This window comes from Bos indicus, chromosome 23 (genome assembly GCF_029378745.1).
Source record: "Bos indicus isolate NIAB-ARS_2022 breed Sahiwal x Tharparkar chromosome 23, NIAB-ARS_B.indTharparkar_mat_pri_1.0, whole genome shotgun sequence".
Lineage (NCBI taxonomy): Eukaryota > Metazoa > Chordata > Mammalia > Artiodactyla > Bovidae > Bos > Bos indicus.
In genome coordinates this window covers 34,832,997-34,851,145 of record NC_091782.1, presented here as the reverse complement: position 1 = coordinate 34,851,145, position 18,149 = coordinate 34,832,997, and the positions used below count along the sequence as shown (strand labels likewise).

The window sequence follows — 18,149 nt, the reverse complement described above, 5'->3', positions numbered from 1 at the left end:
AGTGTGTAGCCTTTGGAGCCTGACTTCTTTCATGTAATCCATTTGAGAATAATCCATGTGGTTGCACGTATCTGTCCTTTTTTCTATTGCTGATTAGTATCTCCATGTATAGAGGTACCACAGTTTGTTTAATCATCCATAATTTAAGGGCAATAGATTCCTTTTTAATATAACACGAATACTGTACCTTTGATCAGCCCAAATAAGATTTCTAAGTTTTAGAGATCTATTCACTAATTGTCAAAGACACCTGAAGACAGGAAAAAGAGAAAATCCAACCACAGTATAATTTTGGAAATATGAGTGTCGCTGTCCAGTAGACTCATTTTCAGAGCAGTCAGAGAGACGAAGAATGACTGACGGTCTCCAGTACTGTGCCCTGGAGTGGCCTGACCCACCACAGTGTCCCTCTAGGACATGGAAAGCTATTTTCTGAGCTTCTAGCTGCATATTTGAAAAATGAAGTTTCTATCCTTTTTAGGTTTACAACATCCTTGGAGACCAAGTCTGTGACTCTGGGTTACATATCATTCGGTGAGTGATGAGACATGTGATCATAATGGAGGGAAGAAGAACCAAGAAAAAGAGAAGACAGGCCGGGGAGGAAGGGAGTGGACAGGGAGGGTGGAGGTGTGTGTCTGGCTCTCCACTGAGCTGGCATGGGAGGCCCTCTCTGCTTCATGCCCCCACCCACAGGTTCTGGTGCTCACATGGGTGGTGGGAGTTCTAAGAATCTGATTGAAGATATAGTCAGAGGTGAAATGGATCATTTAAAAGCTTCTACTTATTTAGTGGTTTGGTTCTTCTAGACAAAGAATTCAAAAAAAATGGCATGTGTGGTAAGTCGCTTCAGTCGTGTCTGACTCTTTGCGACCCCATGGACCATAGCCCACCAGGCTCCTCTGTCCATGGGATTCTCCAGGCAAGAACACTGGAGTGGATTGCTGTGCCCTCCTCCAGGGGATCTTTCTGACCCAGGGTCAAACTCACCTCTCTTACATCTCCTGCATTGGCAGGCAGGTTCTTTACCACTAGTGCAATGGTGTTTAAATTTTCTGCTATTTGGGGATAATACCTTGGGTTTATATAGAAACTTCCTATTGAACAACAGTGGTCTGGGAGGCCAGAGCTGGGGGAGGACACTGGCTTCCCTGGTAGCTCAGATAGTAAAACGTCTGCCTACAACCCAGGTTTGATCCCTGGGTCAGGAAGATCCCATGGAGAAGAAATGGCAACCCACTCCAGTATTCAGGCCTGGAAAATGCCATGGACCAAGGACCTGGTAGGCTACAGTCCACAGAGTCATAAAGGGTCAGACACAACTGAGCACCTTCACTTTCACTTTCTAAAAAATTACAGAAAACAAAAAGAAAGCTCATTGTATTCCCTTCATTTCCACCCTAGAAATACTTGTGCCTTAAAAAGAGGGAAATGTAAAAGGTCTTTGGAATTTAAACTGAATTTATGAAGACAAAGAAATTATCCTTTTACTCTTTTCAGAATATAATTGATTGAAATAAAACTTAGTTGCTGGAATTAAGAAGACCACACGTTTGTCTAAAGGAAATGCACACAGGGTTTAAAAAGATATACTCCCTATGATATGATGAATACGAATATTTCAACATGGCTTTGGAAACTCAGATTTTGGACTTTAAGGAGCCATCACTCCCCCGACACAGGCCCTCCAGTGGTCACTTTTGTTCAAGAAGAGTAAGAAGCAGATTTTACTAGAAGTCAAGAATCAGAGCCATGGGAGACTGAAACTTGGGCTTGAATGGGAAGACTGGGATGTACTGATGAGCTTCTTTCTGACTCTAAGTGATGTTTTCTTTGTCCTTTATCTCAAGGTATTTTGAAGCCAAATTCTAAGCATATTCATGAACGAAAGAAACTGAAGAAATTGCCTGGGATTAAGAGTTACAAAGACTTGGTTTTTCTGAGTCACGGGTGAGCCATTTTTGAAAGGACTGTGTTCAGAAAGACAGTTTTATAAATGAATGCTATGTATAGGTAAAATTAAAGGTAAACAAAAGTATAAAATGCTACATAAGAGGTTTTTAAAATTTCCTAGTGCTGTATGGTTAATCAAGGGCTATTGTGTGTGGAAGAGAGGGAAGTTGCTTCCATTGCTTGTATTTGGCTGTTAGTGCATTTTTATTAGATATTTATATGGGTGTGCATTAAACCACAAGTTGAATGGAGAGCTGAGTTCTGTTATTTCAAGTCTCACAGGTTCATATTTATGAAATTCACATAAAGATAAGCTAAAGTCGACATTTGCTTAGCAGATAAAAATAAAGGACTGAAGGGTAGATTGAAGAGATTGATCTTTTAGAGCATTTTGGAAGATCAATATGCAAACAATGACAACACTAATTATAAATCCTTCTTGTTTCTCCTGAAAAACAAGAAGCCTCAGAATTTCTGGAGACATGAATTTTGTTACTCTATTTTGAATTGCTGTAAATTTCTCTTTTTACCGTCCATTTTTAAAACGGAAAAAAATCAATGTATACTTTTAAAGAAAACATTTGTATGAATTTAGAAGATGAATTCCCCAGCAGTTTCTTCACTGTGGCACGTAGGATGTTTCAGTTGTGGCAGGTGAACTCTTAATTGAGACTTACGGGATGAAGTCCCCTGACCAAGGATTGAACTTTGAACCTGGGCCCCCAGGAATGGGATCTCGAAGTCCTACCCATTGGACAAGCAGGAAGTCCCCTCCCCAGCAATTTCTTTGACTTGGTGACCCTTGGTATAGTCTAGATTATAGCTGTCTTAAGTGAAAGACCTTGACAATTTTAGAGAGAGTAAACAGAGGAATATAAAGAAATATAAAGAATATAAAGAAAGACTACAAATAAAGCTGAGCACCGAAGAATTAATGCTTTTGAACTGTGGTGTTGAGAAGTTCAACACCATGAACTTGAGAGTCCTTTGGACTGCAAGGAGATCCAACCAGTCCATCCTAAAGGAAATCAGTCCTGAATATTCATTGGGAGGCCTGATGCTGAAGCTGAAACTCCAATCCTTTGGCCACCTGATGTGAAGAGCTGACTCATTGGAAAAGACCCTGATGCTGGAAAAGATTGAAGGCAGGAGGAGAAGCGGATGACAGAGGATGAGATGGTTGGATGGCATCACTGACTCGATGGACATGAGTCTGAGCAAGCTCCGGGAGTTGGACAGGGAAGCCTGGCGTGCTGCAGTCCATGGGGTCGCAAAGAGTTGGACATGACTGAGTGACTGAACTGAACTGACTGAGGCTCGCAGTGGCCATGTCACAAATGGCAGACTGGGAGCGGAGCCCCTTCTGAGTACAGAAAAGGTCATTTTCCCATGAGCGTGGGAACGGCCTTGAACCGAGTTTCTGCTAGGGAGGAAAGGGGCCCTTGAGTGTTGGTCACCACAACCTGGAGCAGTTTTAGGTCTCGCTCTGCTCTGTTCTATGCTTCAAAGTGCCACCTGGGAAGGCGCAGTGGTCAGAAGCCACCACCAGGATGGGAAGCTCACTAAACAGGTGGGAAGAGGCAAGTTCCCTGGGTCAAGGGGGTCTCTAAACAGGGCTGGGGCCCTGGAGGCAGCAGAGCTTCCGGTTGTGGAGGGGAGGCTGGGGGATTGGTTTTACTTGCTTTTGGACAAGACAGGGGACACTGTCTGGTCAAGACAAGCACTAGCTCTGAGCCCAAGGTGTTCAGGTTTCTTTCTAAGTGGTCCTCACCACCCCTGTCTGGCCTAGAAAAGAATCCAGGGACTCAGGGTAGATATTTCATAGATTTTAACATTTGGTCGGCGTTTCCCCTCCATATATTTCTCAATCACCTCTACATTTAGCACAGCACAGGAAGATAGTGTTCCCAGCAGACAACAGATACCTCTCTGACTGCAATCAGACATCAGGAGCCCTGCAATTCACCTTCAGGAGACTCCCAGAGCTGTGTGCATTAAAACTGGGCCCACATTTTGAGATGTGGGGAAGCATGGTAAGATGGATTTTTCTGAATAGACAGTGCAGGAAGCTGGAAAATTGACTAGATTGAGAGCTGATTTGGGATTGAGTCCTGGAGGTAAAGATTCTTGCCATGAAAACCGCTTTGGACTTGTACAGAAATGACTTTGAATCTTGGCTCTGTTCTGCCACACAGTAGTCCTTTAACTTCTCTGAGCCTCAAAGTCCTCACCTGCTAAGTGGATACAAGGACCCACCTCAAAGGGCTGGGATGAGGATCAAATGAAAGAATGACTCATAGAGTGCCTGGCACAGTGCCGGGAAGTGCTGGTAAGTGAGGAGTGACGGGGAGAAGAGAGTTTGGTTTGATGTGGGAAGAGGAAAGGTGAGACTTGGGCTGTGTCTAGGGACCGAGGGGCCATCATTTCCTAATACAACCTGAGGCAGGAGAATCCTGGAAGCAGTTACCCTGGAAGAGGTGTTGTAAGAAGGGGTGCACAAAAACCCAAGTGCAAACTTCTGGCTAGGTGAAAAAAGAAAGAATATTGACTGCACAGAGAGGGTGAGTAGTCTGACTGATGTGTCCCAGATGACGAGAGGCGAGACCCGAAAACAAATCCCATGCCCTTGGTGGGGACACTCACATCCGCCCTCCACATCACCTTCTTAAGATGATACAGAAATGGAGACCGCATTAGGGGTAAGGGTGAAAAAAAAATGTAGTCTCTCCCTGAAGATTATGCTGCTCATCTTAAAACCAGGCAACTTCATTTTAGCTGTGGAGGAGATAGCAGGAAGTTGATGTCTAGTCCTTTGAGAGAGTGATAACGATGTGTGGGCTGCTCAGTTAAAAGTCAGACTAAAAGCCTAAAGCTAAACTGCATGATTTCCTGAAGAAATCAACGGGTTCTTTCACTCTTTTCCTTCTGTGTGTGGGATGTTATTATTTTAGATGTGAAACACAGAATTTTAACTTGCATTAGGGAAAGAAAATGGAGGGAGAAAGAATGGGCCAGTCAGAGCTCTTCAGCCCCAGCAAGACTCCTGGCTCCTCTGCAACTGTGTGAGCTTGTCAAGGCCAGTAGGGCCTCCATAGAGAACGGGCTTCCCTCTCTCTCGTTCTGGTTCTCTCCGCGCCCCCCCTCCCCGCCCCCCCGCCCCACACCCACCACCTTGCCTCTGCTCCTCTATGTCAGCCTGGATTTAGGTCTCATATTGGGAAAAACAATCCCTGAGTTGTCTCTGCAATCACATACAGTGTCACAGGAAAAAAGGTAGGGTTGATACCTTCTGAACCAGAATCATTTACTGATGATAATTTAAAAGGTAAATAAAGTATCCCTGAGTAGTTCCCACTAATACTCCCAGGGCACAGACAAAGCACATCAGGACTCCAGAGAGGTTCCTTGTCCCTAATTTGTCTAGAGCTTCTGGAGATGGGAACAGAGCCAGGAGGACCATGGAGACCCGAGGGGTTGTCCACTATGGTAATCACTGTTTGCCCAGGCTTGTTGGGGATCAGGGATTTTACCACCTGCACATGATTATACCTTATAAAAATACACCCAATAATAGATCCCACTCTGCAGTGAAGATGCACAAATGTGCATGCAACAGCACGGATGAATCTTGAATGTATTATGCTAAACGAAAGAAGCCAGACTCAGAAGGCTACAGCTATAGATTCCATGTAGAAAACATTCTGAAAAAGATAAAACTATAAGAACAGAAAGCAGACCACTGGTTGATGAAGGCTTGAGTTGACTACAAAGGAGCATGAGGGAATGTTTGAGGTGGTGGAACTTTTCATACCTTGATTGTTGTGGTAGTTACACAACTATAGATGTTTATCAAGACTCACACATGCGTGCGTGCTAAGTTGCTTTAGTCGTGTCTGATTCTGTGCTATCTCATGGACTGCAGCCCACCAGGCTCCTCTGCCCATGGGATTCTCCAAGCAAGAATACTGGAGTGGGTGGCTGTGCCCTCCTATAGGGGATCTTCCTGACCCAGAAATCAAACTGGCATCTCTTACATCTAACCTGCATTAGCAGGTGGGTTCCTAACCACTAGTGTCACCTAAGAAGCCCAAGACTATACACTAAAAAATGGATGTAAATTAAACCTCAAAAAACTTGATTAATTTTTTTTAAAAAGAACCATTAACAAAGATTAAATGACACACACACACATATATATATGTATATATATATATATATAAGTATTTAGAGTGAAGTGTGTGGATGTCTATAACTAACTTTGAAAGCATTTTTGCTTTGTTTTGTTTTTAATTTTTGGCTGTGCTACAGGGCTTGTGCGATCTTAGTTCCCCAATCACGGGTTGAACACAGGTCCGAACCAGTGAAAGCATGGAAACCTAACCACTGGACAGCCAGGAAATTCCCTGAAAGCACTGAAAATAAGATTTATTCATGGATTGATAGAGGGATGGATATATGGATAGGTATAAGATAAAGCAAGTATAGTAAAATATTAGTGGTAGAATCTAAGTGGTGGTTATTTGGATAGTCCCACTATAATTCTTTCAACCTTTCTGTATGTAAAAATTGTGCTTATGAAATCTTGGAAATCATTTAAAAATATATCTAACACATTCCTTCATCATCTGCACCACTTAGAGGGTGCTTTCAGGCCCACAAAATTGCTTTCATAGTTTCTGACAGCTCAAAGAAGCATCTTTTCTCTCCCTTTGAAACCATCCTGACAGAAGTAAAGCTTCCTCTTGGTCCACAGCGGGGAATCTCTTGAGATTATTTGCAGGCTCATTTGCATGTATTTGTTATCCTCCTATTAACACAATACAAGCAAGTAAGTTCTTTATGGCTTTTTGTCACTTGCTTGAACACTGAAGAATTGGATTAATTTGACTCTATTCGTACGAAAACTTCAGGGAACAAAGCTCTGGGCAGCAGCAATTCGGATGGTTAGCAAATATCCCAGACTCTGTTTTTCTTGATCTCACCTAGCTCTTTTTTGGGGGGAGGCTCTGGTTTAAGATGCCTCTTTCCATTACATTCTATGATGAAGATCCATGCTAATCTACCCAGCCGTAAGCACAAGGGCATCCTAGTATCTTGCAAACCAGGTACCAACCTGTGATGGGATAAAGAATGGTTGGACTTGTGTTCAAATCACCCTTCGTGTGGTGGGGGATGAAAAGATTTACCCTTCATAGAGTGTGTAGGGATAGTTTTCTGAAAGTAGATACACAAACCCACTCCTGATTACCCTGATCTTTTAAACACGCCACATTATTATCTGAGTACAGACAGGGCAGCACAGCATGGCTGGAAAGTCAGAGACTACCAGGTTATGTGAAAATTAAGTGGACTGTTCAGTCCCCACCCAATTCAATCCACTTTTATAATTATAATAATTTTTAAGGTATATTTCAGTGAATCAGATTAGATATATTCAAAATGCCCAAACTCTGCAGGCCTCCATTTGAATTTGACTGTATCGATCCAGTCTAAAGATTATTTATGGATACTGACTGTCAGAAAAGTACTCAAGTTATGTTGTTAAATGAAACAAGCAAGTTGCAGAACAGAGCCCATGAAAATAACATATTGATCACATTTTAGAAAAAGAAATGGGAGCACTGTGCTGTACAATGAGGGGGCTGGGAATTCTAGATGACTTTCCCCTGCTCTCTTATGTGTTTTTTTTTCCCTTTTTTTAAAAGATTTACTTAATTATGGCTGTGCTGGGTCTTCGGTGCTGCACCCAGGCTTTCTCTCGTTGCAGTGAGTGGGGGCTACTCTTCGTTGCAGCGCGTGGGCTTCTCGGTGCAGTGGTTTCTGTTGTTGCACAGCACAAGCTCTAGGCACTTGGGCTTCAGTAGTTATGTCCCGTGGTATGTGGAATCTTCCTGGACCAGGGATCAAATCCATGCCCCCTGCACTGGCAGGCAGATTCTTTACCACTGAGCCACCAGGGAAGCCCTCATATGTTTTTTTTGTATTGTGTGGTTATTATACAACAAAGACGTAATAGTTTTGTGTCAGATCAAAACAAACTAAAGACGTTTAGTTTGTGTTTAGGCTAAGATGGTTTCTATCCCCTAAGACTCTTCCCCCACCTCCCCTACCCCATCCTAATACACTGGCTTAATCCTATGGAGAAAGTATGCAATTTTGGTAATTTTCTGCTTCCAACCGGAGTCCAAGATGTTATTCCAGTGATTAACTTTGGGGCTCTTTAGATCTCTCTACCAACAACCAATCTGAGGATTAAAGGCTTTAAGACCCGCCACCAAGCTCTGAGTCCTCTAATCCCACTGCTGTTTTCATTTTTTAAATTTTAGTTAGTTGTATTCAAATTTGTTTCTTCTTCCTCTCCTTCCTCTTTTCCTCCACACTCTCTCTTTTTCCATCCTTGGCTGGAGACAGCTGAAATATCTGTCCAGGTCAATGTACATACAAAGAGAGCACTTTCTCAATCAACAGAACCCCCTTGAATTATTCAAAGTATCTCCTGTTCTCAGGTTTCCAGTCCTTTTTTTCCTTGACAGTATAAGCTGGAATGGGGCATTTGGCAGTGGCACTCCAGACTCAATTGTTCAGGCAGGAAGGACTGAAGGTAAGACTCCCATAGAAATAACTAATATTCTGCATGATGAGAAAATAGGTAAAGTCATGTTTGAAGTGATATAACCAATTCTTACACCAGTATGAATACTAGGCTCCCTACGACAAAATACAGCCAAATTCTCAGTAACTGGCAGAACAGCTGGAAAACAGGATGTGGAACTGGGGAGAAACTCAGGCCCTAGGGAGCTGGCCTACCTGCTGTCTGGGCTGAGGCTGTTCATGGGCAACTTTAAGAGATGGCTAGACTGAAACCTGGGCTTCCCGGTAAAGAATCTGCCTGCCAATACAGGAGACTTTGGTTCAATCCCTGGATTGGGAAGATCCCCTGGAGGAGGAAATGGCAACTCACTCTAGTATTCTTGCCTGGGAAATCCCATGGACAGAGGAGCCTGGCTGGGAACTACAGTCAATGGGGTCACAAAGAGTCAGACACAACTGAGCGACTGAATACGTAGCACACACGCAGACTGAAACCTAGGATAATACGTGGTCTGTGGATTACAGAAACGTTCTTGAAGGCTTCTTTATTTGCTTTTTTATACTTGAGGTAACCCCTTGCTCACTTCCTCCCAAGTCTTTATGTTTATGGCTTTCAAGGAAACAGAAATCAAGAAAGGAACTCATGGGGTGTAAGACAGGACAGAACCACCATGGAAAACACTATGACGGTTCCTTTAAAAACTTAAAACAGAGCTACCATATGATTCAGTGATCCCCCTCCTGGACATGTATCCAAAGGAAACTCTAATTCCAAAAGATACATGCACCCCAATGTTCATAGCAGCACTATCTACAATAGCCAAGACATGGGAGAAACCTAAATGTATATTGACAGACGAATGGATAAAGGAGATGCGGTACGTATATACAATGGGATATTAGCCACAAGAAAGAACTAAATAATGCCATTTGCAGCAACATGGATGGACCTTGAGATTAACATACTAAGTGAAGTAAGTCAAACGGAGAAAGACAAATATTGTATGAAATCACTATATATGGAATCTAAAAAAATGATGCAAGTGAAGGTACAAAACAGAAACAGACTCAGACAGAAAACAAACTTATGGTTACTAAAGGGGAAAAGCAGGGGGTGCACAGGGGGATAAGCTAGGAGTTTGAGATCAACAGATACAAACTATGTATAAAATAAGTTCCTACTGTATAACACAGAGAACTATATTCAACATCTCATAATAAGCTATAATGGAAAAGAATATGAACTATATATATATATATATATATATATATACACATTCAGTTCAGTTCAGTCACTCTGTCATGTCCAACTCTTTGTGATCCCATGGACTGCAGGGGGTCGAGGACAGCAGGCCTCCCTGTCCATCACCAATTCTTGGAGCTTGCTCAAACTCATCTCCATCGAGTTGGTGACGCCATCCAACCATCTCATCCTCTGTTGTCCCCTTCTTTCCCTGCCTTCAATCTTTCCCAGCATCAGGGTCTTATCCAAGGAGTCAGTTTTTTGCATCAGGTAGCCAAAGTATTGGAGTTTCAGCTTCAGAATCAGTCCTTCCAATGAGTATTCAGGACTGATTTCCTTTAGGATGGACTGATTGGATCTCCTTTCAGTGCAAGGGACTCTTAAGAGTCTTCTCCAACACCACAGTTCAAAAGCATCAATTCTTCAGTGCTCAGCTTTCTTTTTAGTCCAACTCTCATATCCATACACACATATATATATACACACACACACACATACATCTGTAACTGAATCACTCTGCTGGACACCAGAAACTAACCCAATTTTGTAAATCAACTATACTTCAATCTTAAAAAAAAGAATCGAGAAGACCACTTTGTATCAGCAACAGCACCACAAGGAATTTGACATTTGGGAGCAAGTCTAATGGTGTCAGAACAAGGGCAAGCAAATCAGGAAAGGCAACAATATGGCTTCTTCTCTGGTCTAGGATGTTTGGGTGTCTGTACCCAGGCTGAAAAGCTCAATCTGCAGCCATATGGCTTCCCCAAGCTGGTGAAAAATCCTGAGGGTGAGGAGCCCTGGGGAGAAATGTGAGAATCGTTCCAGCCCGACAGCACGTCTGCCGACCCTCCCCAGATAACAGGTGAGCCAGGAAAGGCGATAGTCAGCCAGACTGCTCTGTAAGCTGATGCTGGGTCTTTGGCAAGTACTAGTCATCTGCCAAGTGGGCAGCCCTGCATGGAGGCAGGCACCTTTCCTGCACGGGAAAGGTGCCCTGCATACTGCTCCATCCACTGGCCCCCTCTGTGGTCTGCCCAGCACCAACCGTGGCCTCCATTTCATCTAGTGACACAGGTATTTAGAAGACTCCAAGACTTTCCTTTGAACCAGACTGCCTTCCAAAGCCACACTGCGTAAGGAACAACCGGCTGGGTTCTTCTTACCTCCAGGCGTAGGAGAGCCGCCAATCTAGGAGAGCCCTCCTTCAAAGTCACACCTGCACTCCCAACCACTGTCCAGAGACAGGTCTGTGGAACTCAGACTGCTGCCTACCGGTCCCCTTCATGCCCCATGATGATCAAGAAAACCACCACACTGAGTCAGGGAAAGGGCCAAACCAGACAACCAGAGACAGCCACGTCACATTAACACTGGGAAGGAAGTGACCAGTGGTATCTTGGGGACAGCAGCATTCCTGACTCCCAGACGTCTATCAGCTGTGTCACTGTTGTCCTTTCAGGGACAAGAGAACTGCCTCCATTGTTTCCCCTGGGCCCGCAGAGGGTGTCGCCTGTAGTCTCCATCAATGCTCTCCCCAGATGCGGGGCAAAGCAGTAAGTTCCCCTTGGCCTGTGCCACCTGGATGCATTCACTTGTACTGCAAACTGCTGGGGATGCACCGTGGGTGGAAAACACCCTGGCTTCCCAGATCAGGAGTTAGTTGCACCCCCAGGAGCCAGAGTGGTTTTCCCCTGGCAGGACTGAGTTGCCTCCTGCCTCGCATGGTGCAAGCTGGCCAGATGAGGGGGTAAAGTGGTATGATGTTAGGAGCTAAGGAAGAGGGGGGCTGCCTTCTCCAGCATGGCATTTCCCTCCAGACCAGAGTGTGGTGGTAGCCATGGCAGCCCCTTCTCCCTGTCCCAAATGTCACCCCTACCAGTCTCTCGGACCCCAAAGAGCTGCTGCTGCCATGTGTCAAGCACTGTGGTAGGCGCTTGACGTATTTTATCTTTTAATTTCCCCAATAACATTGCAAGGTTGGTGTCATTACACCAACCATTTTGGGCTTAAGGAAGTGGACATTCAAAGAAGTAGAGGGACTTGCCCACAATAGCTACGATGTAGAAGAGGGATGTGACCTCCCTGTTATCAATGTTTATACACTTTCCAGGTTTTCTCTCCTTTCACCATCCCTCAACCTTAGCAGACTCAAGGAAAGTCAGGGTCATTCTTATCTGTGCCCACCCCTCACGGCCAGACCCTGAGCGGACACTGCCATCATTCAGAAAGCCGGGCGCCCGCTTTGCTCTATCTGGACCCCTTTGTACCTGGGGAGGGCTCAGGTAGGCAGCGTGATAAGGTTTTCAGGATGTCAGATAAGCACCTCCTCAAGATAACTGCCCACCATCACATATTTGGGGCTTTCTCTGCTGGTATCTTTTATTTTTATTATTTTCTTTAGACAATTGATTTAATTGATGGCTTCTTACAGCTCATACATTGGTTTCATTATTTTCCACCCCACACAATTATAGACTGTAAATCATGTAAATATCTCATTACAGACTCTGGCAGTGAAAAGAAGAAGTGAGAGGGACTAGGGGAAGACTGGTCTTCGGAGGTCACTGCTTTAAATATATGTTTGATTGAATTCAAACATTTTCAAGTACGCTAGGTGCCAGAAGTTTTGCTAAGGGTTACAGGCTTTAGGGGAGCACATTAAGAATTGTATTCTACCTGGGAGATGTGAATGCAAACTATGTATTAAATCATATTAGGGAATCATCATTCATTTTATTATGCAGTTAAATAGAAAAAGGCCCTTAGTTTTTAGAGATGCTCTTACTAAAATATTTAGAGTTAAGATGTCATAATGCTTGTAATTTATTTTAAACTCTTTCAGCAGGAAAACAGATGAAGCAAATGTGGCAAAATTAATAACTGTTAAATTAGATGATGGATATATGAGATTCATTATATTCTCTACTTTCCTGAACATCTGAAAAATTTTCACGGTAAGAAGTAAAAAAGAAAAACAAAGCTTTCCTGAAGCTCAAAATCAAAGTTCTATTGCAAGGATGACAAATGGTTTTGTAGTAAGCAGAATTCTAATATGTTCCCATGATTCCTGCCCCTGGTGTACATTCTTTGTATAATTTCCTTATGTAGGGTGTAGGCAAGGCTTGTGAATATGATTAGGTTTTACTTCCATGATTAGGTTTCAGTATATGGCAAAGATTTAAAAATTTACACATGCAATTAAGGTCCCAGATGAATTGATTTTGAACTAAACAAAAAGGAAGTTGCCCTGGGTGGGCCTGGCCTAATCAGATGATCCCTTTGATGGCAAGATTACAGACAGCAACAGACACTCTCTAGTTGGCCTTGAGGAAACAGAACTGCCAAGTTGTGGAGAGGGCCCTGTGGTAGGGAATAGTGGGTAGCCTTTAGGGAGCAATGGATGAGGCTTTGCTCATCCCTCAGTCCTAAAACGACAGGGAACTGAATTCTGCAAACAACCACTGAACTCGAGGAAGACCTTGAGTCTCAGAAGAGACTGTGAGCTTGGCTAACACCCTGACTGCAGCATTGGGAGACCCTGAGGAAAAGACCCAGCTGATTCATAACCAATCTCCTGACTCATGGAAACGGTGAGATAATAAATGTATGTTGTTTTCAGACAATCAACTTGTGATAATTTGTTGTGAAGCAATAGAAAAAACAAATTCACATTTCAACTGTCGTGGCAAGTCTAACTGATTACAAATAGCAGCATTATATTGGAAAGGATTCTAAGACTGGGCATAGCCTCCTTGGGAAAAAAAGAAAGACAGAGAAAGTTGTGGTTGATTAGCAATGTCTGCACGAGCATGAAAGGGGTGAGCTGTACCATGTGTACCTCTTACTGCCATTCAAGGTTGCTTGCTGTATTTAAGGAAAAAAGAGTTATTTTCTGTTTTTTTTTTTTTCCTCAATGACAGAATAACCCCAAGGGGCAACAATGCTAGGGTCTCCTAGGGTCACCAAGTTAGAGGGGATGCTAACTTGTAAGAAAGGACTCAGAAAAAGAGGACTGAAAAATTATCCCACACAGATCCTAGCAACTGATAAACAATGTCTAGGATGAGCCTTGCAGGCTGGTGTTTGCAGTGAAGGCTTCTCCATTGTTCCTTCCTTCTTCACTGTCTCCACTCTTTCTCCCTTTCCATGGCCTCTAATCCTCTGCCTTCAGACATGTTCAAGGGTTCCATGAGCTGGATCCTGCTGCTATTTCTAATTCATTCTGACCCTAATACAGCAGGTCAGAATCCCTCCTTCCTCAGACACATAGGCCAAAGAAGTCAGAACTGGCTTACTGAATGTCAAGCGTGGATTAAACATTTATTAACAAATCATTGTTTCATATTAAATCCATGCAGACATCGTATCACAGTACCCAGATGTTAGTTTCATAATTTAAGTGTAATCAGTACAATGAAGCAGGCCCTTCTCCCAAGTTCTTGTTTTTAGAGGGAAGGCTGACCCCTGGGTCAGTATGTAACAAGGCAGATCACACTCCATCCTTTTTCGGTGGCACATCCCACAGCAAAGATGTCCTATTCTAAGGAACCACAAAACTGGAATTTAAAATCAAGCAGATGCAGATATAGTGGGGGAAGGAGAGAGTGGGATGAATAGAGAAAGTAGCATCGACATATATACACGACCGTGTGTAAAGCAGATAGCTGGTGAGAAGTTGCTGTATAACATAGGGAGCCCTGTTTCGTGCTCTGTGATGACCTAGGAGGGTGATATGGCGAGAGGGAGGGAGGCTGAGGAGGGAGGTGATGTATGTATAATTATGGCTGAATTGCGTTGTTGTATGGCAGAAACCAACACAAAACTGTAAAGTGTTCCCCCCAATTAAGGAATAAATTTAAATAAATAAATAAAATCAAGGTAGGTGCAACCAAAAGAAGCACACGAATAAGGTAAGACTCTGAAAAAATTAGCTTCTTCAGTTACATTAAAGAAAGATTTTGCGGGTGCAATTCCTTGTATCCAGGTGCCATTTGGAATCCAACCAGCCCAGCTTGCCCTCCTAAGCTAGTAGGTGGTCTTTATGTTCCTAAACCACTCAGTCATCATAATTTAACTGTCTTTTCCAGGGGCTTTTAACATGTAAGAAAGGATCGCCAATGTATAACTAGGCTTAAATACACTATGTGATGGGCCTTTAATGAGAACAACACCCAGAGCTTAAACCAGGGCTTGGTGGCCCACAGCTGTCACATTTTGCATTACAGCATACTATTGGCTATATTTGCAATTTACAGAATTAACTTCCAATATTTATACTTGAGAGCTTTTACTTAGAAAATAGTACTTTTCTTTTGCTTTTCTTGAAAAAAAATGGGAAATCTGACAACGTGTCAGACTCCGCATTCCTCATGCAAGTAATCTGATGGCACTGAATGGCGGGTGCCCTCCTAGATGAGTGCTTTCCCATGTACCACAGTCTCCACCATGCCCTATTGCCTCCTCAAACTGAGGCAAAGTGGCAATTATAATTTATCATCGTGGTTTCACTACTGTTTTTCTCACAGCAGAAATAAGAAGAGAATGAGCTATTCCTCATCACCATGACAATAGCCCTTTCATTCATTTACCTTAGCAGCCAGGCCCCTCTAACCTTTTGAATTTGCTGACATCTGAGTTAAATACACCTTTCCAGCAACAGACATATACCAATTTGTTACTTACTGATGCATAGTGGTTTTGACACATACATCCTTAGAATGCTTTCTCTTTCTCCGATTACTTCAATACTACACTCTCCCTTTTGATTACCTCACACCAGTCAGAATGGGCACCATCAAAAAGTCTACAAACATTAAATGCTGGAGAGGAGAAAAGGGAACCCTCCCACACTATTGGTGGGAATGTAAACTGATACAGTCGCTACAGAAAACAGTACAGACGCTTCTTGAAAAAACTAAAATAGAGCTACCATATGATCCAGCAATTCCACTCTTGAGCATATATCCAGAAAGATGAAAACTTTAATTTGAAAAGACACATGTACCCCAATGTTCATAGCAGCGTTATTTACAACAGCCAAGACATGGAAGCAACCTAAATGCCCATCAACATATGAATGGAAAAGAAGATCTGTTACACACATAATTTTATTCAGTCATAAAAAAAGAATGAAACATTGTCCATGGATGGACATAAGAGATTGTCACACTAAGTGAAGTAAGTCAGACAAAGACAAATATTATATGATATTACTTATATGGCAATCTAAGAAAATAATACAAATCAACTTATTTACAAAAGAGAAATACACTCAGAGATACTGAAAACAAATTTAGGATTACTAGAGGGGAGAAGACTCTTGAGAGTCCCTTGGACAGCAAGGAGATCCAACCAGTCCATTCTAAAGGGGATCAGTCCTGGGTGTTCTTTGGAAGGAATGATGCTGAAGCTGAAACTCCAATACTTTGGCCACCTCATGCGAACAGTTGACTCATTGGAAAAGACTCTGATGCTGGGAGGGATTGGGGGCAGGAGAAGGGGATGACAGAGGATGAGATGGCTGGATGGCATCACCGACTCAATGGACATGAATTTGGGTGAACTCCAGGAGTTGGTGATGGACAGGGAGGCCTGGCGTGCCTCCCTGGCAATTCATGGGGTCGCAAAGAGTTGGACACAACTGAGTGACTGAACTGAACTGAACTGAAAGGGGAGAAGGGAAGGAGAGGGATAAATTAGGAGTATGTGATTAATAGATACATACCACTATATATAAAATAAACAACAAGGACCTACTGTATAGCACAGGGAATTACATTCAATATCTTGTAATATCCTATGATGGAAAAGAATCTGAAGCTGTACCACTGAAACTAACACAATACTTTAAGTCAACTATAGTTTAATAAATAACAAATCAATGAATTAAATTAAAGCTTGCTTTTGGTTAGAGTTCCTCTAACTCAAAGGAGATCTTAGGATGAGTTTGATCATTTAAGAAACATATGATTGGGTCCTTAAAGGAAATGTGTCTCGCTGATCCCTGAGTTCATACATTTTAATTACACCACTGATGCCTGTTTGATTCAGACATTGCATTTTCCCCCTACTGTAAAAAACAAAAATTCCGACCCACACAACCCCTTGATTGGTATTAATATTTGCACTTTCTATCAAGGTGAAGAAATATAGAAAAGAGGCCCTTGCTTGTTACTAAATGAGAGGTAACTAAAAAGCATGTTTAGTTACCTCTCATTAGGACAGAGCTGTTGGAAGGACACAGGAACAGAGAGGAGTGGGTGAAAATTAAGAAAAGACCATTGGGAGAGGAGGCACAGGACACGAAGGAGTAGGTGTAGGGGGATGCTAGGAGCCTATTAGCAGAAGGGGCCCAAATGCCTGTGTTGAGGAAGGTGTGGGGGGGGATGGTAGGGAGGAGAGGGGAGCGGGCAGCATCCGGACACTCACGGTTGAGCTGCCGCCTCCGGATCCGGTCCCTCCATGGTCTGTTTCTGATCCAGTGCAGTCGTGATGGTAACACCATGGTTCCAAAGCGAGGGTCTAACACCTCCTCATGGCTGGAGAACAAAAGTGCTCACAGCGATACAGGAAGTCAAGGCCAGACGTACAAAAAAAAAAAAATTTTTTTTTGAGCCCTCTTCTTCTTTTTTTTATATCCGAGGCTTCCGTTGACTTCTTTTATCTTGTAACTTGCCTTTTTTTTTTTTTTTACCTTCCCTTAACTCCGGACTGGCCCGAAGGCAGCTGCTGTGCTGGGCTGCCCGGCTCCGGCCTCCTGTGCCATGTTTTATGCATGAAGATGATGGGCTGGTAATTTATTCGTGCTGAGATCGCAGGGCTCCTGTGTCTGCCCCACGTCAGAGGCTGGGGGAGGGCAGGTGTATCTATCTGCAGGAAGAATGGCCTGAAATGGGGATCCCTCTCTGCAGGCGGGATTGAAGATCTGAGCTTGGCTGCCAGGACACGGGGCAGGGTGACTGGAGCCCCAATCAGGCAGTGGTGCTCTCCTTTTAGGGCACGTGATCTATTTGCTTCTGGGTCTGTAGTGCCTAGTCTAGTGCCTGGCACAGTTTGCGAACAATAAATACTTGTTGACTAAATGAAGGTTCAGTGGTAACCAACATCAGGACTTCACTGTGCCCACATGAATCCTTTATACTCCCTGACCTGCTACATTCACTATCCTCAAAATGCTCATTTGAACTTTCTCATCCATCCCATTGCACACACTTTTGTCTCCACCTGAGACCACACTCCCTCCTCACCCACCCATTCATGCTTCAAAATCTCATTTTCCCAGGAGGTGTTCCTGCACCCACATTGATGGGGCTAGCCCCTACACAGCTGTGCCTCTCCGCTCATCATGCCTGGAAGGGCA

At 43.4% G+C, this 18,149-nt stretch overlaps 1 protein-coding gene across 3 annotated transcripts in view; it reads right to left on the bottom strand.

Moving 5' to 3' along the window:
* The window catches only part of RIPOR2 (RHO family interacting cell polarization regulator 2), a 211,704-nt gene extending 194,064 nt beyond the window's left edge, over positions 1 to 17,640 (bottom strand). Inside the window, exon 1 of one of the 3 annotated variants that reach the window (XM_070778306.1) lies at positions 17,219 to 17,640. In XM_070778306.1, the coding sequence (XP_070634407.1) occupies positions 17,219 to 17,294 (76 nt within the window). In that variant the 5' untranslated portion in view covers positions 17,295 to 17,640. The remainder of the gene's footprint in view (positions 1 to 17,218) is intronic. The other 2 variants (XM_019985976.2, XM_019985970.2) reach the window with 2 other exon arrangements.
* Positions 17,641 to 18,149: the final 509 nt, after the last annotated feature.